Below are 26,243 nucleotides of genomic sequence, written 5' to 3'. Positions count from 1 at the left end.
AAACTTTGAACTTGAGAGAGATGATTTAGGGTATCTGGTGGAGGAAATGTCCAAGCGGCAAAGCATTCAAGGGGAAGCAGAACATGAAAGTCTGGAAAATTTGCAGCCTGACAATGTGATAGAAAACAAAAACCCATTTCCGGGGAGAAGTTCAATCCCACTGCAGACATCTGCATAAGTAACAAGAAGCTAAATGTTAATCACCAAGACAATGGGAAAAATGTCTCTAAGGCATGTCAGAGACCTTCAAGGCAGCCCTTCCCATCACAGAGAGGCCTAGGAGGGAGAACTGATTTCCTGGGCCAGGCCCAGGGCCCCTTTGCTCTACGCAGCCTCAGGACGTGGTTCCCTGAATCCCAGCTGCTTCAGCTCCAGCCGTGGCTAAAAGGCGCCAAGGTTCAGCTCGGGCCATTACTTCAGAGGGTGCAAACCCCAAGCCTGGCAAGTTGACATATGGTGTTTAGTCTGTAGGAACACCAAAGTCAAGGAATGAGATTTGGGAATCTCTGCCTATATTTTAGAGGATGTATGGAAATGCCTGGATATCCAGAAATGCCTGGATGTCCAGGCAAAATTTGCTGCAGGGGCAGAGCCCTCATGGAGAACCGCTACTAAGGCAGTGCAGAAGGGAGATGTGGGTTTGGAGCCCTCACACAGAGTCCCCACTGGGACACTGCCTAGTGGAGCTATAAGAGGAGGGCCATTGTCCTTCTTCAGACCCCAGAATGGTAGATCCGCTGACAGCTGTTGCTATGTGCCTAGAAAGGCTGCAGACACTCAACAGCAGCCTGTGAAAGCAGCTGGGAGGGGGATTGTACCCTGCAAAGCCATAGGGACAGTGCTGCCCAAGACTGTTGGAGCCTACCTCTTGTATCAGCATGACCTGAATGTGAGACATGGAGTCAAAGAAGATCTTTTTAGAACTTTAAGATTTGGTTAGACTGGGCATGGTGGCTCATGCCTGTTACCCAGCACTCTGGGAGGCCAAGGAGGGTGGATCACTTGAGGTCAGGGGTTCAAGACCAGCAGCCAGCATGGTGAAACCTGTCTCTACTAAAAATACAAAATTTAGCTGGGCATGGTGGCAAGCACCTATAATCTCAGCTACTTGGGAGGATGAGGCAGGAGAATCGCTTGAACCCGGGAGGCAGAGGTTGCAGTGAGCTGAGATCATGCCACTACACCCCAGCCTGGGTGACAAAGCAAGACTCCATTGAAAAAAAAAAAAAAAAAAAAAGATTTGGCAACTTCCCTGTTAGATTTCGGACTTGCATGGGGCCTGTAGCCCCCTGTTTTGGCCAATTTCTCCCATTTAGAATGGGTGCATTTGCTCAATGCCTGTATCCCCATTGTATCCAGGAAGAAACTAACTTGCTTTTGATTTTACAGGCTCATAGGCGGAAGAGACTTGCCTTGTCTCAGATGAAGCCGAGGCCTTGGACTTGGACTTTTAGGTTAATGCTGGAATGAGTTAAGACTTTGGGGGACTGTTGGAAAGGCATGATTATGTTTTGAAATGTGAGGACATGAGATTTTGGGAGGCTGGGGATGGAATGATACCCCACCCAAATCTCATCTTGAATTGTAGTTTCCATAATCTGCATGTGTTGTGGGAGGCACCTGGTAGGAGGTAATTGAATCATGGGGGTAGTAACCCTTATGCTGCTGTTCTTGTGATAGCGAGTGAGTTCTCGTGACATCTGATGGTTTTATAAGGGACTTTTCCCCCTTTGTTTGACATTTCTCTCCTGCTGCCCTGTGAAGAGGTGCCTTCTGCCATGCTTGTAAGTTTCCTGAGACCTCCCTAGCCGTGAGGAACTGTGAATCAATTAAACCTTTTTTCTTTGTAAATTACCCAGTCTTGGGTATTTCTTCGTAGCAGCACGAGAAGAGGCTAATACATTCAGCTCTTCATGAGAGGTGTTGGAGGGGAAAAGAGACTACATCCCCAAGCAGGTACATGCTAATGTTGGTAACTCTGGCTTTTCTCTTTGGCTCTCTACAGAAGTAAGTGACTGAATTGTCTCTTGTAACATATTTAATTCCTTTTCTCTGCTTTCTTTCCTTTCCTGTCTTTTCTTGGTAGTAGAGGGAATACCATATGGTGGATAGAGGCACCTTAACTTGTTTCTTTTAGACAATGTTCCTAAGATGATTTTTTGCCATTAAGGAAATACCCCTTTGCATACTTTCTTTTATTCTAGATTAATTTTACTTTATGTTATCATTGTTAGTAAAAACAAACAAAAAATAAGTAATTTTGAATGATTCATTTAATCAATACACATTGATGGGTGGCTACATATAAGAGTAAGACATGTGGCATACAACCAGAATACAGGTCATATAGTAGGACCCTTATAAAGGAGAGTCAGCTCTCCTTTATAAGAACGAGAATGAAGAGATTCATTTTGACCCTGTGGAGCATGGAAGAGTCCATGGAGTTTGAGGTATTTGAGCTGAGCCTTGAAAAATGGTTAGCAGAGAGATTTGGGAGGGGGAGTAGAACGTACACAAAGATAGGAAAGCTTGGAGTGCTGATGGACCTTTTTATCTAAACAATAGGCGGTGCTACAAGAAATAGTGGGGGGAAAGGCAAGGAGCTGACTTAAGATTGCCATACTCCTGAACTCTCTATGATAATATATTATTTTCTGAATCATTTTGGTTTTGCAACTCATTTATTGTGGACTTTCTCTATATAAAAACTTAATCCAATCATCTTCCCTTTAAATGTCAGTGTAGATTTGACTGCCTTGATATTCTAGGGCTGGATGAGATGTGACTATGGGAGCAATTTCTGTCCCTGATAAACCTATATATAAGGATATTTGACACTATGACTTAACCAGGATTTCCTAACTTTTAACCTCGATATAAAGTACATGGCTATCTGCAAACTCTAGCCTGCCATTCAGGTCCCTCCACAAAACAATAGTAAAAATAGTGATAAACTAACAGAATCCAAAGTACTAATACTGTTGTGCTTACTGAGTAGACAAGGTGGATTGGGGTTTTATGAGCACAGTCTCAATGCTTCAGATGTTGCTATTACAATTTTCAGTCTGACGTTAAAGGTGTCCATGCCACTTATTATTTTCCACCTCCTATGAGGCAACAGATAGGTGAGGCCGTGCGAACAGGTTAAATGGCCATAATGGGAAATAACCTAGAGTTCAAATCCCAGGGAGAAGTTCATGGAGTCCCTGAGTTGTATGTTACACCATTGATTTAATAACTGCTTTGTACCACATGAAATGCCCCATCCATTGCAAGAAGCAGCAGGTTTTCCAAAGTGTTACAAGTGAAAATAAAGCCTGTCACAGAATCAAGGACGGAGGAAATTATACTTGTATCCTAGGGATGAGGTCAAGGTCATAGATTAAAGTATCGGTAAGTCAAAAAACCAAGCCAAGGATTCAGGCTGGATAGAAAGATGAAACAGGAATTGAGGGATTTGGGCACAGGTTGGAATTGGGAGGTTGGAATTAGGTTGTCCTTCACAGATTGAATTGAGCATAATATGTCCTGAAAGAGAAGTTAGTAGAGGATGCTATGACCAAAGTTAGCCCAGCAAAATCATGAGTGCAAGGCCCTGGAAGCCTTTGTCTATTTTTGTTAAGGTTTGGAGTAATGTGTTCTGTGGCCCTTCACTGATTGGTCAGAGGAAGGAGGCAGGTGGGGCACCACCCACTCTGCAGCAGGATTTCTGAGGTTGATGGTCAGGTCCTTTGTGATACCTTTGCAGGTCTAGCTGTTGTTTGCAGTCCATGGCCTTACCCAGTCCCGTATTCACTGTACAGTCTTATACAGTGTTGCTTCTTTTTCTTGTTATTCCCACACTAAATCTCTGATATTACTGAGAAGCAATATTAAATCTTTTAGGGTACCTACATTTTTATAGAGCCTGATTCTAAAGGTATATTATTTTTGTTGAACTTTGAAAGAAATCAGATTAATGGCATCTGTTGTCTATCTCTGCTTGATATTTATTTATTTATTTATTGAGATGGAGTCTCACTCTGTCTCCCAGGCTGGAGTGCGTCTCGGCTCACTGCAAACTCCGCCTCCTAGGTTCAAGCAGTTCTTCTACCTCAGCCTCCCGAGTAGCTGGGATTACAGGTGGGCACCACCACACCCACCCAGCTAATTTCTTTAATTTTAGTAGAAACAGGGTCTTGCCATGTTGGCTAGGCTAGTCTCAAACTCCCGAGATGTTTATCTTAAAAAAAAAAATTCAAGACCGTGTACATTACAAAGAAAAAAAAAAAAAGGACATGATATTATGGGCATAAAATAATATTATGCAGTAAAGGACTTGTTTCTTATTACTAGGTAAGTAAACACAGTACAATATCTGGTACTCAGCAGATGCTTAATAAATTTTGATTCAATTGAACAGGGTATTTATATTTTTTAAAGCATTATCTTTTAAACATGATTTATGCTTGCTGTTTATTCTAAGGTCTAAGTCATAATGGTTATAAATAATAGTATTTATTTTAGCAAAACCATTTAGGAATTAATTAAGCCTAATATTTCTAATGCTATAGCTGACATTTTGGTATTACAAACCTCATAAACTTTCACTGGTATTCTCGAATCCATAAAATGTTTTTCACATCCATGGGCAAAAGATTTAGAAGGGGTCATCGTAAGTTCAAAGTGTATAGCCAAAAAGCATGAGCTCATTAACCAATGGGGAACAGACATAATATAAATAGAAAAGCTTGTTTCTTTTTTATAAAACATTCAGAGACAAAAAAATTTTTGTGAAATTTTGTGAATGTCCGGGAAGATTTTTCAAATGTACATATTGCAATAGCACACAAAGTAACTTCTTTCTGATTCAATTTCATAAATTGCTACATGAAGAAGAAGCACCCTCCAGTAGATAATACTCAGAAATCAGCACTTAATATGGCAGTAATGGTTATTGCTGTCATTCTTTACATCTTTAAAAATAATTAAGCATTACTGCACAGGCATTATAAAGTTCCCCTATCACCATTAAGAGGATATTTGAGGTTTGATGTAATTTAGCAAATTACATTATACAGTAGTTAAGGTTTTTATGTAGTGAAGTAAAATGTGTAGTAGTTAAGCACACTTACTATATAATGCGTTGTAGAGTTACACGTTCCAGCTGCTGCCAGCTTTGTTCCAGTGTCATTATTGCTTTGCAGGCTGACGTTCCTCAGGGAGTGATTCGAGTGCAAGCTCCCCATCTTTCGAAAGTTTCCATGGCAATACAGCTAACTGAAGAACTAAAAGCCAGTGATGTACTTGCCAGGTTTCTCAGCCAAGAAAGGTAGAGGCCTGTTTTGTGTTAATTATTCCATGGCATAACTCACTTGCTCGCTCTCTCCCCTTCGCTGCTGCTTTTTTTTTCCTTTTTTTAATTGTGGGGTAGTATGAAATGCTTAAAAATGTTGTGTTCCCAGAAGAAGAGAACAGCAGACTTAACCATTAGACTGGTAGAATGAGTTTAGTTCATTTGATGTGGCTTGTGTTCAGGTTGAGCCTGATTCAAGCAGGATTTGAGCGTTCCTTCACTGGGCCTGTGATGGGCTTGCCAAGCGAGACCACTCAATATTCTTTCCAGGATATGTTGATTGGAGGTTAATTACTGTTTGTAGGCTGTAAGAAAAATTACTAATTAGGATGCAGTGGCATTAAAATAAAGAAAAGACACAACTTTTTCTATGAAATATAATGAATTTCAAAATGGTCAAATTTAAAAACAAACCATAAAGAGTGGAAAGAGGAAAACCAGGCCTTTGAGTGCTGAAGTCTCAGGGGAGAACATACCATCCTCATTAAGGACAACAGGCCCTTCATCTATATTTTGGGGTTGACGGGGCAGGGAAAGTCATTGGAAAGCTGCTAGCATCCCTCTCACTATATTAGAGTATGCCCTTTCCAGAACACTTGGTAGTATCTTTTCTTAAATTTTAGAGATTCTAACAAGTCTATTGAATTTTCAGGTTTTGCCCTTTGAATTCTTTCTTTTAGCTGAAGTCATGTTTTCATGCCTTCTCCAGCCACATTTTCAGTCACTGAAATAAAGTAAATGTTTAAAACCAGAGGGAAATCCAGGGCATTGGCATCTCAGTTTACGAATACTCTCTCTTGGTCTTTCATTGAATTGAATCTCCTCACTCTAACATTTGGGGGCTTCAATCAAGCTTTCCGCCAAAGCCTCTCCAATTTTAATATATGGTACTAGAAGTATGTAACATGCTTCTGTTCTGTTTAAGGCCCTGTGCTAGAACAGAAACATATTACATACTTCTAGTACCATAAATGGAAGGGGAGATATAAACATATATTTTAAAGTACCTTCCCTCAGGGTTTATAAATTGGGAGAAAGGATGAATCTGTGCAGCTAACAGATGGTGACGAAATGAGAGAGAGGTTTATCGGTAGTATCTAGGCTTCAATAAGCCAGTGTAAACGTCCCTCAAAACAGCACTCTGAAGTAAGTGCTATTATTGCGTCTGTTTCACTGATAACAAAACAGAGATTTGCAAGGTCACACATTTTTCATAGGTGGTAGAGCTGGAATTCTCAATCTGTGGTTTCACTCTGAAGGCAGTCCCCTTCACCATTCTCCACGCTGGCTGGAGGATCTACAGAGCACCATAGATCTGGGAACCACTAGTGCAGAGTCTGAGATGGAGTTTTGGGGATTATGTCCTGGGGGCAGTTGGAAGTTCTCAAATGTCTTTGCTCCCTATAGTGTTTTGCAGCTTCTGCAAAGTCGGTCCACTTCCTCTCTGCTCCCTACTTTGACTTAGTAGATACTAACTTTTGCCATTCTTCCCACCAGCCATGCTCTCATTGTCTCCCAGAATGTGTACCTGAAGACCTGGCCAGACTTCAGATAGAAGCAGCTCTTTCCAGCCAGACACAGTTAATTTACATTTGCTTTCAGGACCCAAGTGCTCAATTTAGTCTGTGCTTTTGTTCCTCTACTTGCTAATAATATGAGACTATGAAGCTGTACTCCACATTCAACTGTGACTTTAATATTTAAGGTATAGCATGAAACAATCATAGGTATATTGTTACAGAAAGCACCAACTTGTGACAGCTATCCTCTGACAAATTTGGATTTCCTGCTTGTGGTGTTTGTATTAAATAAGCATTTGCTACACCCGGAGCAGGGTATATTCTTCCCGCTCTTCCTCCTATCCTTCTCCACCTAGATGGAAGTCTGGTAAACTTCTCCATTTACCTCACTTCCGCCCCCAGTCCTCAGCCCCTTTCCCTATGCTTGGGGATGCAATCTGGATTTCAAAGCTAACTATTTCTGTTTCACCTTCAGCTAGTTTTTATCATCTCTTTAAGTACCAACTTCCTCATTTATAAGAATGGACCAGAATAGCGTCTATTATTGTAATTAACTAGGAAAATGACCGTGCACATATCGCACTGTCTGTCTGGGCCGCATAGTAAGTGAAATTCTCAGTAAATGTTTATATATTTCTTCCACCACATTCCTGTGCTTCTTCCATTTGTATTCCGCCTGTGTTGAGGCAGTTGGAAACTCTATATCCTTCCATTCTTTTTCTCCCCCCCACCTCCTCAGCTGAAGCCAATAGATACATGAATGACATACAATATATGTATAATAAATCGCACATTCATTCATTATTTGATAAAGGATTATTGCCTTTTCTTTAATGAATTTGTTGATTAGCATTATGCAAAAATCTGAGTATGCCAGGAAATCTAGTTGCTGTTTCTTTAAAGTAGAACACAGATACTTGAGAATCAGTCTGACAGCAATATCTAACTAGATGTTTTTCTTTAAATCAAGTCTCCTGAAACATTCAATTTGGTTTTCACAGAAATAGGGACTCTCTTTAGACTCATAGTTGATTGTGTTATGTACTAGATTAAAAACAAAAATAATAATGATTAAATGACTTAATTTAAAAGATAAACCTATACCCTGGATGGAAACAAAGTGGATCAGATGCAGTGCAGCAGGTGGAACATAGCCTGCCTGAGGACCCAGAGAGCCCTCCAGTGTGCCAGGGACACAGGGTGGGGAGAGAAAGGAGGAGAACCAAATGAACCATTCCATGGGTGGTGAGGAGCGCTGCTGCTATACCATGTTCTTACTAATGGCTTGAATACAAGTCAGACCTGATTTTCTCTTCTCAGTTCCAAAGAGTGTGTCTTCAGGACCTTATCTCAGTGGTCCACTAACCTTGCCATGCTTCAGAATCCACTATAGAGCATTTGAAAAGCAGTTTCTTGGGCTTTATTCTAGACCAGTTAATCTGAGTTTCTAGAGCTCTCGGTCTGAATTTTTAGCAGGTTTCTGAGGTAATTCTTTTATAGAAAGATTTGAAAGCCACTGAGTTTCACCAATTTTTATGTTTGAAGCTAATGTTCTGGAACACTTTATTCTTTGAAGAGTGTAAATCTTTAAACACTTTTTTTTTTTTTTTTTTTTAATTTTTTGGTGTTTTTGGAGACAGGGTCTCATTCTGTCTCCCAGGCTGGAATGCAGTGGCGCAATCTCAGCTCACTGCAACGTCCATCTCCTGGGCTCAAGCAGTCCTCCCACCTCAGCCTCCCGAGCAGCTAGGATCACAGGCGCTCGCCACCATGCCCGGCTGAATTTTTTGTATTTTGGGTAGAGACGGGGTTTTGCCATGTTGCCCGGGCTGGGCTCAAGCGATCTACCTGCTTTGGCCTCCCAAAGTACTGGGATTACAGGCATGAGCCTTCACACCCAGCCAGAAGCATGTCTTATTCTTTATATGCATCTTGCACACTACTGGAGTTGTTAGCACAGCAAACCCATGATAAATACTTATTAAATAAGCATAATGTGAAAACTAAGGTGGAAACATTTCTTTTAATAGTTTTCTGAGGACCATTTAGGCTTGTATACAAAGTAGATAATCATATTAATAATTTGATTGGCAGCTGAAATGTTACATTAACTTTTCTTTTGAATTTTACAAATTTAGATACTGATTTACTATTTTGCCTTCAGATGTATAATTCCATTTGTTTATCTTAATGTACAGGTGTGACACTGTTATTACCTATTGGGTACATTTAACAGATGGGAAAATACAAACGTGTAGATAATTACAGTGTGTCTAAGTTATGAATTTTCCATACCAGCCAGAATTCCCCAAGCATGTTAAAGTGATTTACTTGCAAGCTGTTTGATGATACAAGTAATCCCTTTGTTTTGTCCCTCATAGTGGGGTTGCCCAGACTCTCAAGAAAGGAGAAGTTTTTTTGTATGAAATTGGAGGAAATATTGGTAAGCAGGGTTTTTTTTCTCTTTGCATTTCACATGCTGTTTGGATATTGCCAGTGGTTATTATTTATGTCTTTGGAGGAAGAACAGGAAATTAGAAGTAAAATATACCATGCTTTAGATAGTTGCTGAATATTGTGAATTTATTTAATGGTTTGACCTTTCTCTTCAGGCTCTGTTTGAGCTCCTTCTGTACAAATGCCCATCTATGTTCAATTTCAGCAAAGGCAAGTTCCCTATACAGTAAGAATAACTCCTGGAATGGTTAATGATGCAAGTTTTTCAAAACTCTCTTCTTTTTAATATACTCATGTCACATAGTAAAGGAAGTAGTTGAGCTTATATAAGGCTAAGATAACACTTTATTATAGTACAGTATTAGATATTTTTAGTAAAAGCAGATTTACTTTTACCATAGTTGATTTACTGCTAAATTTTATACACATGCACACACACTCAAATTCACATTAGTAATTTAAAAAATGGAATGAATTAATTTTGACCATGTTTTTTATTTTACCCTTTTGTAATTATCAGTGAGTCTTACCCATCTCTTTTTAAAAATTTGAAATAATCTTTTTCTCTTTTTTGACTCTTGGAAATGGTAAGGGTAAAATTATTAAGAAATAAGTGAAATAATGTTAAGTTCAAAATAGTAATTAAAAATAATTTTACAGGCCAGGCGCGGTGGCTCATGCCTGTGATCCCAGCACTTTGGGAGGCCAAGGCAGGTGGATCATGAGGTCAGGAGATCGAGACCATCCTGGCTAACATGGTTAAACCCCATCTCTACTAAAAATACAAAAAACAAATTAGCCGGGTGTGGTGGCGGGTGCCTGTAATCCCAGCTACTCAGGAGGCTGAGGCAGGAGAATGACGTGAACCCGGGAGGCAAAGCTTGCAGTGAGCCGAGATCAGGCCACTGCACTCCAGCCTGGGCAATAGAGCGAGACTCTAAATCAAAAAAAAAAAAAAAAAAGAATAAAAAAATATATATATATATATATACACACACACACACACACACACACACACACATACATATACACACACACACACATATATAGTACATACATATAAAACAATAAATTTTGTAGAATGTTTTTGTGGGAATTAAAAATGTTAGTAAATTATTGAAAGTTAAAGATAGGAATGTGAAGGCTTATTCTTTAAATAGGCCATGACACTAGAAACCCGGAATTGTTAACTCTATTAGTAAAGGTTATTTAAATATTAATATATTTGATTTCTTATTTTACTTTTAGATCTTGGGAATTAAGTGTAGTTTCTTAGGTGGATTCAGAACCATTGCCCCTCCTAATAAGGTGATTAAGCTTTTAAGGGACCATTTAAAAGCCTATCATACAAAGTATTTTCAGCTTCCTAAATTAATTTGAAACCTATTCATTTAGAGAAAGACTATCAATTTTACTTTTCCAGTTGTTGGCCAATTTTTACAATATTTTGAGAAACAGGAAAGAATGAGAAGTTTTTTTTTTGATTTGTTTTGTTTTGGAGACAGTGTCTGCCTCTGTCACCCACGCTGGAGTGCAGTGGCGCAACCTCGACTCATTGTACCTCCACCTCCTGAGCTCAAGCCATCCTCCCATGTCAACCTCCTGAGTAGCTGGGACTACAGGTGCAAGCCACCATGCTTAGCTAATTTTTGTATTTTTTGTAGAGACGGGGTTTCATTATGTTGCCCAGGCTGATCTCGAACTCCTGATCTCAAGCAATCTGCCCACCTCGGCCTCCCAAAGTAGAATAAGTATTTTGAAGCCCAAGATTTAAGAGTTAAATAATTAAGCTTAAGTTTAAAATTGCATACCAATCTACCTGCTGTATTAAACTGACACAACATCTATTTTAACAGGGGAACGCTGCCTTGATGATGACACTTACATGAAGGATTTATATCAGCTTAACCCAAATGCTGAGTGGGTTATAAAGTCAAAGCCATTGTAGAAGACTTAACAAGCTGCAGATAACCATGTGGACTTCTGTAATAATTCTTGCTGAGTCAAGAGTGTAAATAAAAGAAGTGGCAGGACTCTTTATTACTCAGTTGTACCCAACTATTTAAAAATGACTCTCTCAAGCCTTAAAAAGTCATAGATTTGTGCTGCTGCCAGAATTATATTAATTATTATTAATGTTATTATTAGAAAAAATATTTTTGGAGTGAGAGTAAAGAGGCTTAATTAGCTTATGGGCAGTTTTCATATGCTCTGTGAAATGTGTCCAGATGTGACACAGTTGTTTTTTTAAATATGTGAAAATGTATTCTCTTCCCACTCTTTTCTCCTAAACTCATATATACTGTAATATATGCTGTCTCACCTCTATTGCCTCTTCACATCTGCCCTTTCCCAGTTAGGTTTGCTTTTTGACCAAAAATATAACAAATACTAGGTATGGCAAGTTGTGAAGACAGCACATTAAAACATACCTAATTTCACAGTATTCCTGTCACGACAGAATGTTAGTATGCATCTCTTTGAATCATTTGCTCAAATAATAACATTCCACCTTTTCCTGCTGTATTACAGGAGGCGATTTGCATTTTTTTCAGTTCATCTGACTTATGTTCACAGAATTGTATCAGCAATCAAGAAAATAGGACTGTCAGAAGCAGCCAGTTATTACTGAACCATTAAATACTTATATACTAAGAATAAATAAAATATACCCATGTGAAATAATAACTGGATTATGGATAACAAGAGAGTGAAAGCCAAAGCACTTTCTGTCTACTGTACCCTTCTAAATGGAATTTTAAAAGTCATAGCTGGCTTTACGTGTTGTCATATTAGCATTATAAGTATGCATGATAGTATAATCCAGTAATGGTTGAAGAATGTATTTTACTTAAAGAGGGATTTTTTTTTTTAAACTCCTGAATAAGTCTACTGGAAGAGTTACTCTTCTGGGTGAACAAGCTTTTGTTTGTGTTCTTATTTGAAATAATTGGAGTCAATTTATTAAAATATTGTCAAAAGTCCTATTCCCAGGGATTTTAATGCACAAACCATATTGTGACAAGAGATGAGCCTCTGTACTGTAAATAAGAGGAATGAAGTAGAGAAATGTTAAATATTTTATGAGTTTAGAATGTAGTAAATAAAAGGTGATGTAAATGAATGCTGCACAAATGGTGTTTATGATACTTTTAGTAGTACTTTAGGAAAAATTACACATTCTCAGAAGCTCTTGACGTCTCTAATTAAAGGGGGGGAATGGTGTTAATGAGAACAGTCATAAATTTTTAGCATATAATTACAAGAACAGCCTGTGGATATGATCACTTAAATAATTTCGTGGTGATTCGTGCCATTGCTTTTTTATTTAAAAGAAAATTTTGTAATTAAATGCCTTTTTCTAAATTATCTTCTCTTGGAATCATTACTTTTAATCCTATGTGTTTATGAGTATTTTTGCTCTTTATTAATATTGAGAAATGGACTCTCTTTGTTATTAAAAGTCACCTCTATTTTATTTCTGCTATTTTCTTTGTAATTTTTAAAGTAGGAAGATGTCAGAGATATAAATGTGTTTTCATCTTTAGGTTTTTTCCTTTTACAAATTTTTATTTTTTAGGATTTTCAAAATACAGTTTAGTCTGTTTCTTTGAGAATATGTATTAATTTCCCAATTAGCAAAATGATACTTATTAGTGAGTTGAAAACAATTAACAACATAAAAGAAAAATTATGTGCTTAGAACATTTTAGGTGTATATGACTTCAAAAAAAAAAAAAAAAGATAGCAGTGAGGATAATGATTTAAGTAAAAGGTTTTCTGAAGCCTATGCCAACTAATTTTCACAATGTTTGCTACCTACCTGAAAAGGAGGGTCAGGAGGGAGACATAATACATTTTTGATCATGAAAAAGTATCAGATCTTAATTTTTAAAAAGTGAAAATGCCATTTTATTTTGAATGTCTTTTAGAACTCATGACCCAAGTTAATCGATATTGAATAATATCACATAAATAACCAAAAAATATGGACTTAAAAAAATCTTTTATTTTTTTAGAGACAGGGTCTTGCTCTGTTGTCCAGATTGGAGTACAGTAGCACATTCATGGCTAACTGCAGCCTCAAGTGCTGGGGCTCAAGCAATCCTCCTGCCTCAGTCTCCTAAGTAGCTAGGACCACAGGTGCATGCCACCATGCCTGGATCTAAAGAGAAAAAAAGCTTGATACTATAGATCCTTGAATATAAATATCCTGATATTAACCTGCTGCCTTTGCTGTGATTGTTTTCCCTTAGTGAGTTTTAAATCTCAGGCTAGATTTTTATTTGTTTTTCTGTGTGTGTATGAGACAAAATAAAAACAAATATATTTGCCTTGAGTTTGAAACATTTGAAGTCTTAAAGGAGGACTGGTTGTCCTGTTATCGTTGGTGATGCTCCTTTCTGAAAGAGGCTTCATTAATCTGTTCTCACACTGCTATGAAGAAATACCTGAGACTGGGTAATTTATAAAGAAAAGTTTAATTGACTCATACAGTTGGGGAGGCCTCAGAAAACCTACAGTCATGGCGGAAGGGGAAGAAAACATGTCCTTCATATGACTCTCTTTCTTCTCTTCATATGGAGAAGAAAGAGAAGTGCAGAGTGAAGCGGGGGGAAAGCCCCTCACACAACCATCAGATCTTGTGAGAACTCCCAATCACAAGAACAGCACGGGGAACTGCCCCCATGAGTCAGTCACCTCCCACAAGGTCCCTCCCCCAACATGTGGGGATTACAATTGAGATTACAATTCAAGTGGAGATTCGGGTGGGGACACAGAGCCAGACTATATCAGATTTCATTGTAATTCTTTGCACTTACACAGTCTCTGCTTAATGCTGCTGTAGAATTCGATGTAAATTCCTTACTAGTACTCTTTGGGAAAGGCAGATTATTTTACCAACTTCATGGGATTTTTCATTATTGTCTTTCCTCGTTTTCATTAAACTGGTTTGCACTCTCTGATTGTCCTGGTTTCTCACCTAGTCATCAGTAGGTGGCAGTATTGGTCAGGGATTCCTTTGAATCGAAACTACGGGAAGTTTTTTAAATGAACCTGAGTTCATAGGGAAGTTGCTAAGACTCAGTGCCAGGCAGTTAGGTCAGAACACTGTGGAGCTCTTGCTTTGATTACTGATTCTGAAATTGTACATAATTTCAGAGTTTCTATGTTCAATCTGTTTGTCTGCTTTTATCCTTAATCCATTGAATGGGAAGGGTGGGAGAAGAGAACATTTTTCTAAGCTGAAATTAGGCTTTTGACAATGTCTATTTCAAGCAGAAGGATTATGACAAGAAGGAAGGCAGTGAACCGGGAAAGTAAGTGAAGGGATGTCTAAGGTAAGACGGCATAATTAACTTTTTTTTTTTTTTTTTAAATATAGTTTAAGTTCTGGGATACATGTGCAGAACGTGCAGGTTTGTTACATAGGTATATATGTGCGTTGGTGTTTTGCTACACCCATCGACCTGTCATATACATTAGGTATTTCTCCTAATGCTCTCCCTCCCCTAGCTCCCCAATCCCTGATAGGTGCCAGTGTGGGATGTTCCCCCTCTGTCTCCATGTATTCTCGTTATTCAGCTCCCACTTATGAGTGAGAATATACGGTGCTTAGTTTTCTGTTCCTGTGTTAGTTTGCTGAGAATGATGGTTTCCAGCTTTATCCATGTCCCTGCAAAGGACATGAACTCATCCTTTTTTACGGCTGCATAGTATTCCATGGTGTGTATGTGTCATATTTTCTTTAAGCCAATCTATCATAGATGGGCATTTGGGTTGGTTCCAAGTCTCTGCTATTGTGAACAATGCTGCAACAAACCATGTGTGCATGTGTCTTTATAGTAGAATGATTTATAATCCTTTGGGTATATAGCCAGTAATGGGATTGCTGGGTCAAATGGTATTTCTGGTTCTAGAGCCTTGAGGAATTGCCACACTGTCTTCCACAATGGTTGAACTAATTTACACTCCCACCAACAGTGTAAAGTGTTCCTATTTCTCCACATCCTCTCCAGCATCTGTTGTTTCCTGACTTTTTAATGATCACCATTCTAACTGGCATGAGATGGTATCTCATTGTGGTTTTTATTTGCATTTCTCTAATGACCAGTGATGATGAGCTGTTTTCCATGTTTGTTGGCTACATAAATGTCTTCTTTTGAGAAGTGTCTGTTCATATCCTTCACCCACTTTTTGATGGGGTTGATTTTATTGTAAATTTGTTTCAGTTCCTTGAAGAATCTGGATATTAGCCCTTTGTCAGATGGATGGACTGCAAAAATTTCCTCCATTCTGTAGGTTGCCTGTTTACTCTGATGGTAGTTTCTTTTGCTGTGCAGAAGCTCTTTAGTTTAATTAGATCCCATTTGTCAATTTTGGCTTTTGTTGCCATTGCTTCTGGTGTTTTAGTCATGAAGTCTTTGCCCATGCCTATGTCCTGAATGGTATTGCCTAAGTTTTCCTCTAGGGTTTTTATGGTTTTAGATCTTAATGTTTAAGTCTTTAATCCATTGAGTTAATTTTTGTATAAAGTGTAAGGAAGGCGTCCAATTTCAGTTTTCTGCATATGGCTAGCCAGTTTTCCCAACACTATTAAATAAGGAATCCCTTCCCCATTGCTTGTTTTTGTCAGGTTTGTCAAAGATCAGGTGGTTGTAGATGTGTGGTGTTATTTCTGATGCCTCTGTTCTGTTTCATTGGTCTATATATCTGTTTTGGTACCAGTACCATGCTGTTTTGGTTACTGTAGACTTGTAGTACAGTTTGAAGTCAGGTAGCATGATGCCTCCAGCATTGTTCTTTTTGCTTAGGATTGTCTTGGCCATATGGGCTCTTTGTTGGTTTCATATGAAATTTAAAGTAGTTTTTTCTAATTCTGTGAAGAAAGTCAGTGGTAGCTTGATGGAGATAGCATTGAATCTATAAATTACTTTGGGCAGTATGGCCATTTTCACGATATTGATTCTTCCTATCTGTAAGCATGGAATGTTTTTCCATTTGTGTCCTCTTATTTCCTTGAGCAGTGGTTTGTAGTTGTCCTTGAAGAGGTCCTTCATGTCCCTTTTAAGTTGGATTCCTAGGTATTTTATTCTCTTTATAGCAATTGTGAATGGGAGTTCACTCGTGATTTGGCTCTCTGCTTGTCTATTATTGGTGTATAGGAATGCTCGTGATTTTTGCACACTGATTTTGTATCCTGAGACTTTGCTGAAGTTGCTTATCAGCTTAAGGTTATTTTGCGCTGAGACGATGGGGTTTTCTAAATATACAATCATGTTGTCTGCAAACAGAGACAATTTGACTTCCTCTCTTCCTATTTAAATACCCTTTCTTTCTTTCTCTTCTCTGATTGCCCTGGCCAGAACTTCCAATATTATGTTGAATAGGAGTGGTGAGAGAGGGCATCCTTGTCTTGTGCTGGTTTTCAAAGGGAATGCTTCCAGTGCTTGCCAATTCAGTATGATACTGGCTGTGGGTTTGTCATAAATGACTCATTATTTTGAGATATGTTCCATCAATACCTAGTTTATTGAGAGTTTTTAGCACGAAGGTGTGTGGAATTTTATCAAAGGCCTTTTCTGCATCTGTTGAGATAATCATGTGGATTTTGTCATTGGTTCTGTTTATGTGATGGATTACGTTTATTGATTTAAGTATATTGGAGCAGCCTTGCATCCCAGGGATAAAGCCAACTTGATCGTGGTGGATAAGCTTTTTGATGTGCTGCTGGATTCCCTTTGCCAGTATTTTATTGAGGACTTTCGCATCGATGTTCATCAGGGATATTGGCCTGAAATTTTCTTTTTTTGATGTGTCTCTGCCAGGTTTTGGTATTAGGATGATGCTAGCCTCATAAAATGAGTTAGGGGGGAGTCCCTCTTTTTCTGTTGTTTGGAATAGTTTCAGAAGGAATGGTACCAGCTCCTCTTTGCACCTCTGGTAGACTTCGGCTGTGAATCCGTCTGGTACTGAGCTTTTTTTGGTTGGTAGGCTATTAATTACTGTTTCAATTTCAGAACTTGTTATTGGTCTATTCAGGGATTCAACTCTTCCTAGTTTAGTCTTGGGAGGGTGTATGTGTCCAAGAATTTACCCATTTCTTCTAGTTTTTCTAGTTTATTTGCGTAGAGGTATTTATAGTATTCTCTGATGGTAGTTTGTATTTCTGTGGGATCAGTTATGATATCCCCTTCATCATTTTTTATCGTGTCAATTTGATTCTTCTCTCTTTTCTTCTTTAGTAGTCTGGCTAGTGGTCTATCAATTTTGTTAATCTTTTCAGAAAACCAGCTCCTGGATTCATTGATTTTTGAAGGGTTTTTCATTATCTCCTTCAGTTCTGCTCTGATCTTAGTTATTTCTTGTCTTCTGCTAGCTTTTGAATTTGTTTGCTCTTGCTTCTGTAGTTCTTTTAATTGTGATGTTAGGGTGTCAATGCATTTAGTGCTATAAATTTCCCTCTAAACACTGCTTTAGCTGTGTCCCAGAGATTCTGGTATGTTGTGTCTTTGTTCTCATTGGTTTCAAATAACTTATTTATTTCTGCCTTAATTTTTTTATTTGCCCAGTAGTCATTCAGGAGCAGATTGTTCAGTTTCCATGTAGTTGTGTGGTTTTGAGTGAGTTTCTTAATCCTGAGTTCTAATTTGATTGCACTATAGTCTGAGAGACTATTGGTTATGATTTCAGTTATTTTGCATTTCCTAAGAAGGGTCTTACTTCCAATTATGTGGTCAATTTTAGAATAAATGCTATGTGGTGCTGAGAAGAACGTATATTCTGTTGATTTGGGTGGAGAGTTCAGTAGATGTCTATTAGGTCCACTTGGTCCAGAGCTGAGTTAAAGTCCTGAATATCCTTATTAATTTTCTGTCTTGTTGATCTGTCTGATATTGACAATGGGATGTTAAAGTCTCCCACTATTATTGTGTAGGAGTCTAAGTCTATTTGTAGGTATCTAAGAACTTGCTTTATGAATCTGGGTGCTCCTGTGTTGGCTGCATATATATTTAGGATAGTTAGCTCTTCTTGTTGCATTGATCCCTTTACCATTATGTAGTGCCCTTCTTTGCCTTTTTTTAGTCTTCGTTAGTTTAAAGTCTGTTTTATCAGAGACTAGGATTGCAACCCCTGCCTTTTTTTTTTTTTTTTTTTGCTTTCCATTTGCTTGGTAAATATTCTTCCATCCCTTTATTTTGAGCCTATGTGTGTCTCTGCATATGAGATGGGTCTCTTGAATACAGCACACTGATGGGTCTTGACTCTATCCAATTTGCCTGTCTGTGTCTTTTAATTGGGAAATTTAGCCCATTTACATTTAAGGTTAATATTATTATGTGTGAATTTGATCCTGTCATTATGATGCTAGCTGATTATTCTGCCCATTCATTGATGCAGTTTCTTCATAGTGTCAGTGGTCATTAAAGTTTGGTATGTTTTTGCAGTGGCTGGTACTGGTTTTTCCTTTTCATATTTAGTGCTTCCTTTAGGAGCTCTTGTAAGGCAGGCCTGGTGGTGACAAAATCTCTCAGCATTTGCTTGTTTGTAAAGGATTTTTTTTTCTCCTTCGCTTATGAAGCTTAGTTTGGCTGGATATGAAATTCTTGGTTGAAAATTCTTTTCTTTAATAATGTTGAATATTGGCCCCACTCTCTTCTGACTTGTAGGGTTTCTGCAGAGAGATCTGCTGTTAGTCTGATGGGCTTCCCTTTGTGGGTAACCTGACCTTTCTCTCTGGCTGCCTTTAACATTTTTTCCTTCATTTCAACTCTGGTGAGTCTGACAGTTATGTGTTTTGGGTTGCTCTTCTTGAGGAGTATCTTTGTGGTGGTCTCTGTATATTCTGAATTTGAATGTTGGCCTGTCTTGCTAGGCTGGGGAAGTTCTGCTGGATAATATCCTGAAGAGTGTTTTCCAACTTGGTTCCATTCTCCCCATCCCTCTCAGGTGCACCAGTCAAACGTAGTTTTGGTCTTTTTGGTCTTTTCACATAGTCCCATATTTCTTGGAGGCTTTGTTCGTTCCTTTTCATTCATTCTTCTCTAATCTTGTCTTCACTCTTTATTTAATTAAGTTGATCTGCAGTCTCTGATGTCCTTTCTTCCACTTGATTGATTCTGCTATTGATACTTGTGTATGCTTCATGAAGTTCCTGTGCTGTGTTTTTCAGCTCCATCAGGTCACTTATGTTCTTCTCTAAATTGGTTATTCTGGTTAGCAATTCCTCTAACCTTTTTTCGAGGTTCTTTCTTCCTTGCATGGGGTTAAAACATGCTCCTTTAGCTTGGAGGAGTTTGTGATTACCCACCTTCTGAAACCTACTTCTGTCAATTCATCGAACTCATTCTCCATCCAGTTTTGTTCCCTTGTTGGTGAGGAGTTGTGATCCTTCAGAGGAGAAGAGGTGTTCTGGTTTTTGGAATTTTCAGCATTTTTGTGCTGTTTTTCTTTCTCATCTTCGTGGATTTATCGACCTTTGGTCTTTGATGTTGGTGGCCTTCGGATGGGGTTTTTGCGTGAACGCTCTTTTTGTTGATGTTGATGCTATTCCTTTCCGTTTGTTAGTTTGCCTTCTAACAGGCCCCTCTGCTGCAGGTCTGCTGCTGCTTTCTGGAGGTCCCCTCCAGACCCTGTTTGCCTGGGTATCACCAGCAGAGGCTACAGAACACCAGAGATTGCTGCCTGCTCCTTCCTCTGGAAGCTTCATCCCAGAGGGGCACCCGCCAGATGCCAGCCGGAGCTCTCTTGTATGAGGTATCTCCTAGTCAGGAGGCACAGGGGTCAGGGACCCACTTGAGGAGGCAATCTGTCCCTTAGCAGAGCTCGAGTGCTGTGCTGGGAGAGCCACTGCTCTCTTCAGAGCTGGCAGGCAGGAATGTTTAAGTCTGCTGAAGCTGTGCCCACAGCTGCCCCTTCCCCCGGGTGCTTTGTCCCATGGGGATGGGAGTTTTATCTATAAACTCCTGACTGGGGCTACTGCCTTTCTGTCAGAGAGATACCCTGCCCAGAGACGAGGAATCTAGAGAGGCAATCTGGCTACCGCAGCTTTGCTGATCTGTGGTGGGCTTCACCCAGTTAGAACTTCCCAGCAGCTTTGTATACACTGAAGGGGAAAACAGCCTACCCAAGCCTCAGTAATGGCAGACGCCCCTCCTCCCACCAAGCTTGAGCATCCCAGGTTGACTTCAGACTGCTGTTCTGGCAGCGATAAGTTCAAGCCAGTGGATCTTAGCTTGCTGGGCTCTGTGGAGGTGGAATCTGCTGAGCTAGACCACTTGGCTCCCTAGCTTCAGCCCCCTTTCCAGATGAGTGAATGGTTCTGGCTCGCTGGCGTTCCAGGCATCAGTGGGTTACGAAACAAAACCACTGCAGCTAGCTCAGTATCTGCCCAAGCGGCTGCCCAGTTTTGTACTTGAAACCCAGGGCCCTGGTGGTGTAGGCACCTGAGGGAATCTCCTGCTCTGTGGGTTGTGAAGACCCTGGGAAAAGCGTAGTTTCTGGGCCGAAATGCACTGTTCCTCATGGCATAGTCCCTCATGGTTTCCCTTGGCTAGGGGAGGGAGTTCCCTGACCTCTTGCACTTCCTGGGTGATGCAACACCTCACCCTGCTTCGGCTCGCCCTCCATGGGCTGTACCCACTATCTAAGCAGTCCCAATAAGATGAGTAGGGTGCCTCAGTTGGAAATGCAGAAATCACTTGCCTTCTGCGTTGATCTTGCTGGGAGCTGCAGACCAGAGCTGTTCCTATTTGGCCATCTTGCCAGTCACTGTGATAGTGTATATGTGTTCACTCAACAAATATTTACTGGTCACTTACATATATGCCAGACATGTTCTACCCTTGAGATGCACCAGTGAACAAAGGAACAAAAAGCCCTTATTTCATAGCGCTTACATTCTAGTGGAGGGAGACTGATAATGAAATATTAATGAGCAAATAGAATTCTATAGTGTATTGAAAGGTGGTAAGTACAACGGAGACAAAAAAGATGAGCAGAACAAATAGGACAAGATGTGGAGAGATAGGGTCATTGCAGCATTCAACAAGAAGTCTTATTGAATAATTAAAAACTAAGAAAATACTGGAAACAAGTCTTCAAGGATCTTGCCATGTAGATATCTGGAAGAACATTCTATGCAAAGAAAACTACTAGAACAAAGGTCCAAAGCAGAAATGTGGCTGTTACCAAAGGTGTGGCTGGGGTGGACTCAGGGCTGGTGATAGTAACAGGGCAGGGCAGAGAAGTAACACTATGATGGGGAATGAGATCATGGAGGGCTTTGTGTTAGGGTGATTATTGTTCAAATCAGGACATTTCTGAGAGTGAAGCAGGGCACTGTTGGTGAGGGCAGTAACTGTGGAGTGATAAGTAATCAGATTCTAGATATATTTTTGAAGGTAGAGTCTATAGGATTTTTTCTGATACGAGAGGATTTTAAATCAAGGATAACCACAAGATTTTTGACTTGAGCCATTGCAAGGATGGATTTTTCCAACAAGAGAAATAGGGAAGTGGAGGTAAATCAGGTACCATTAGCAGGGATTCAGGAGTTCAGTCATGGATGTATGGAATTTGAAGTGCCTGTTAGATATCCTAGTGGCAATATTTTGAAAGCAGTTACATGAGCAGGCATTAAGGAGAGAAGTCTAGACTGGATTCATCTGCATGCATATGGACTTTTAAACCATGACCTTGCATGAGATCACCAAGGGAGTGAGTCTGGGTATAATAAAATTACCAAGAACTCGGCCCTGGAGCTACCCAACATTAGTGGTTAGAAAAAAAGGAACCAGCAAAGAGATTGAAAATAAGTAACCTTATAGATAACCGAGAGACAGTGGTGTCCCAGAAGCCAACTGCAGTGGGAGTGATTGTAGTATCAGATACTACTTATAGTTCAAATGAGCTAAAGGGCAGAAGTTAACCACTGGCTTTATCTATATGGAGGTCTTAGGAGACCTTGCTGAGTAGTTTTGGTAAAGTGATAAGGATGCTTGTAGTGGGGTTAAGAGAATGAGAATTGGGGACTGTGAGTATGGACAGCACGTATAAGGAGTTCTTCTGCTACACAAGAGAGCAAATAAGGCACTAGCAGAAGAAAGAGTTGGAAGTGCTTCACATAGGGCCTTTGATGCTGGGCAAAAGAGTTTTTTTAATTTTAAGTATTTTTTTTTTCAAATTTAAGTAATATTTTGAGAAGATAGAATATGGATACTGGAGCCAGACTACCAGGTTAACAAATGTGATCTTGGACAAGTTACTTACCTGTGCCTCATTTCATACTTTGTATAAAGATAATAATAGGAATATTTACTTCTTAGCAGCTTACTAGAATTAAATAATCCATACAAAGGGCTCAGCAGCATACTAGCCTGATAGTATTTAATAAATGTATTTTTATTATTCGTTATTTTGCTCAATATTATCAGAGCTGTACCTTAATAATTTTAAAATATTCTGGGCCTGGCACGGTGGCTCACGCCTGTGATCCCAGCACTTTGGGAGGCCGAGGCGGGCAGATCACGAGGTCAGGAGATCAAGACCATCCTGGCCAACATGATGAAACCCTGTTTCTACTAAAAATACAAAAAGTATCTGGGTGTGGTGGCGCGTGCCTGTAATCCCAGCTACTTGGGAGGCTGAGGCAGGAGAATTGCTTGAACCAGAGAGTTGGAGGTTACAGTGAGCTGAGATGGCACCACTGTACTCTAGCCTGGTGACAGAGTGAGACTTGGTCTCAAAAAAAATGTGTGTGTGTGTGTGTGTGTGTGTGTGTGTGTATATATATATATATTTATAGTTATAGTTAATTCTGCCATATTCTATTTTTCCCATCAATACAGAGAAAAGATGTAACAGACCTATCAGTAATAGATCCTAATAAATAGATGAGAGAATGGTGGAATTGTGGGCAGCACCTATATTTAGAATAACCAGCCTTCCCCCAAAGGGTAATTCTGATAGCATCCCCCATGAACATTCCTTTCGCCAAGTTAGGAGTCATTTGTTGGATATTTATGGAATGTCCCTCTTTATCTCATTTGGAGTTATTGATTCCAATGCCACACTATCTCAGCTGGAAATCAGTGCTAGTAACTCTTCCTTAGCTTATCGGTGGCACCGTAGGGCAAAGAAACAATTTTGTGAGAACACCTTTTTTCTACTTCCATGAGCTCAGCTCAACTTTAAATATTGTTTGTTTCATTTAAGTTAAACAGATTGGCATAAAGACAGAGTTCTCTCCCCGCATTTCAGACCAGAAGGCCTAGGAAGAAAAACTCTTATCCAATTCATGTTCTGTCTTGATACATTGTTCACTTCTGGGACAATCCTGGGCTCTTTCAGTTGGCTTTAGCTGCTCATGCTGGCAGAAGTTCCAATTCCTTGCCCTGGTGTTTCTAGGTCTGTGATCTCTCAAATGTTATATTTAATACATATTAAATGGCAATAATAATTTCCCTCCCATTTCCATTGGCTTCACATCTTGGAATCTGGACTTGGCATCCAGCTTCTCTTTTTCACTTGTATCCTAAAGTCGTGTATGCAGTCGGTTGGCTCTGGTAGAAAAGATTCCAAATGAAACACTAGAACCCCCTTCTTCCATATAAGCATTTCTTCAAGTCCTTAAGGTTTCTTTGAAGAGTTTCATGAGTTATTTTCACATGTAGCTGTGTACTGTATATGAGAAATAGATTGGTTGCAAGAAAAACTGCTTCTATGGTACTTCCAACTGAGTCAAGAAACACTGGCTTTGTCACAAGCCAGCTTTTTATCTTGAGATTGCAAATCTTGATTTCTCAACAGAAGGAGCTCAGATAAGCTTCAGAGAATGCAGCTCTACTTCGTGCTGTCTTTACTCCTCTTTTGATGTTCTCCTCTCACTGCACCTGGATAGCTCAGCGCTGCCTCTTGTTGCATCTCCTGTAACCTTTACAAAATAACAGCTTTCATGTAATCTCTGCTGCAAGTCACCTTCCCCTCCAGCAAGGGCCAAAGTGAACAAGGAATTTCCCCTGGAGGGAAGTTCATAAGGAGAGTCACAGACAGTGGCCAAATTCTGAGCAGTCGATCAGTTAAATTTTTCTTTCACATGACTGTAGCTTTGTTACAATCACAAAAAGGGAGTGATTTAATCATTACCTGTGCCTTCATAACTCTCATTTCAATGGGGAAAATCTTAGGGCATCTTAGCTTTGGTTGCTTGTATCACGCAGTTTGTATTGTTGACTAAAGAAATACTAGATGTTTAAAGAATTAAAATTCATTTAGAGTCTTATTGAGGATTATATTTTGGAAAAATTGTCTAGAGAGATGATGTTTTGTTAGACTGTTTTAATGCAGCATATAGTTTTTATGTAGGGAGTGAAGATCCAGTATGTGTTAAATTATATTAAAAATTGGGCCTAAGTATATTTGGTTACAATTTGTGAGGGCATAATTGCTGATTTTGGCAGGGATGATTTTATGTTTAAGAACAGGCAAGGACCAAGTTCATTTATTTTTTAAGGAATGTAATATCTTAGGCAAGAGATGGTGGGGAGCCATGTGCCCTATCTTGTTTGTGTCTTTAAGGCATTATTTTGGAGATCCATACTTAGAATCAGGGAGACTAAAATTTTGTTGGCAAGTAAACATTACTTCTTATATTTGTTACTTTTTTGTCAAGTATTTGGCAAAAACAGAGTTTTACTGAGAACATGAAGAATTAAGTAAGAGATTGTGCATCTCCATTTGTCAAAGAATCCTGAAACATGTTCTAGGACATGCTTCATTCATCCTCATGCTAATTATGATGTTAAGAAGAGGGAAGGAGCCAGTCGTGGTGGCTCACACCTGTAATTTCAGCACTTTGGAAGGCTGAGGTGGATGGATCAGCTGAGGTCAGGAGTTCAAGACCAACCTGGCCAACATGGCAAAACCCCTCTCTACTAAAAATACAAAAATTAGCCGGGTATAGTGGTGCACACCTGTAATCCCAGCTACTTGGGTGGCTGGGGCAGGAGAATTGTTTGAACCTGGGAGACAGAAGTTGCAGTGAGCCAAGATCGCGCCATTGCATTCCAGTCTGGGTGACAAGAGTGAAACTTCATTAAAAAAAAAAAAAAGACAAGGGAGAAGGAATGAAGATTCTTTATTCTTAAGAAACTGTTATACCACACATCTACAGACATCTGATCTTTGACAAACCTGACAAAAACAAGAAATGGAGAAAGGATTTCCTATTTAATAAATGGTGCTGGGAAAATTGGCTAGCCATAAGTAGAAAGCTGAAACTGGATCCTTTCCTTACTCCTTATACGAAAATTAATTCAAGACGGATTAGAGACTTAAATGTTAGACCTAATACCATAAAAACCCTAGAAGAAAACCTAGGTAGTACCATTCAGGACATAGGCATGGGCAAGGACTTCATGTCTAAAACACCAAAAGCAACAGCAACAAAAGCCAAAATTGACAAATGGGATCTAATTAAACTAAAGAGCTTCTGCACAGCAAAAGAAACTACCATCAGAGTGAACAGGCAACCCACAGAGTGGGAGAAAATTTTTGCAATCTACTCATCTGACAAAGGGCTAATATCCAGAATCTACAAAGAACTCAAACAAATTTACAAGAAAAAAACAAACAACCCCATCAAAAAGTGGGCAAAGGATATGAACAGACATTTCTCAAAAGAAGACATTCATACAGCCAACAGACACATGAAAAAATGCTCATCATCACTGGCCATCAGAGAAATGCAAATCAAAACCACAATGAGATACCATCTCACACCAGTTAGAATGGCAATCATTCAAAAGTCAGGAAACAACAGGTGCTGGAGAGGATGTGGAGAAATAGGAACACTTTTACAGTGTTGGTGGGATTGTAAACTAGTTCAACCATTATGGAAAACAGTATGGCGATTCCTCAAGGATCTAGAA

General features: G+C 39.4%; 1 protein-coding gene across 3 annotated transcripts in view; it reads left to right on the top strand.

Annotated features, from left to right (window-relative positions):
- Nucleotides 1-13,646, top strand: part of ARHGAP18 (Rho GTPase activating protein 18) — a 194,535-nt gene extending 180,889 nt beyond the window's left edge. For all 3 annotated transcript variants that reach the window (XM_023230605.2, XM_023230606.3, XM_023230604.3), the window contains exons 13-15: nucleotides 5,187-5,311; nucleotides 9,237-9,298; nucleotides 11,169-13,646. In XM_023230605.2, coding sequence (XP_023086373.2) covers nucleotides 5,187-5,311; nucleotides 9,237-9,298; nucleotides 11,169-11,260 — 279 coding nt within the window. In that variant the 3' untranslated portion in view covers nucleotides 11,261-13,646. The remainder of the gene's footprint in view (nucleotides 1-5,186; nucleotides 5,312-9,236; nucleotides 9,299-11,168) is intronic.
- The last annotated feature ends 12,597 nt before the right edge of the window (nucleotides 13,647-26,243 follow it).

This window comes from Piliocolobus tephrosceles, chromosome 5, assembly GCF_002776525.5.
Source record: "Piliocolobus tephrosceles isolate RC106 chromosome 5, ASM277652v3, whole genome shotgun sequence".
NCBI lineage: Eukaryota > Metazoa > Chordata > Mammalia > Primates > Cercopithecidae > Piliocolobus > Piliocolobus tephrosceles.
This window is presented reverse-complemented; position numbering and strand designations above follow the sequence as displayed.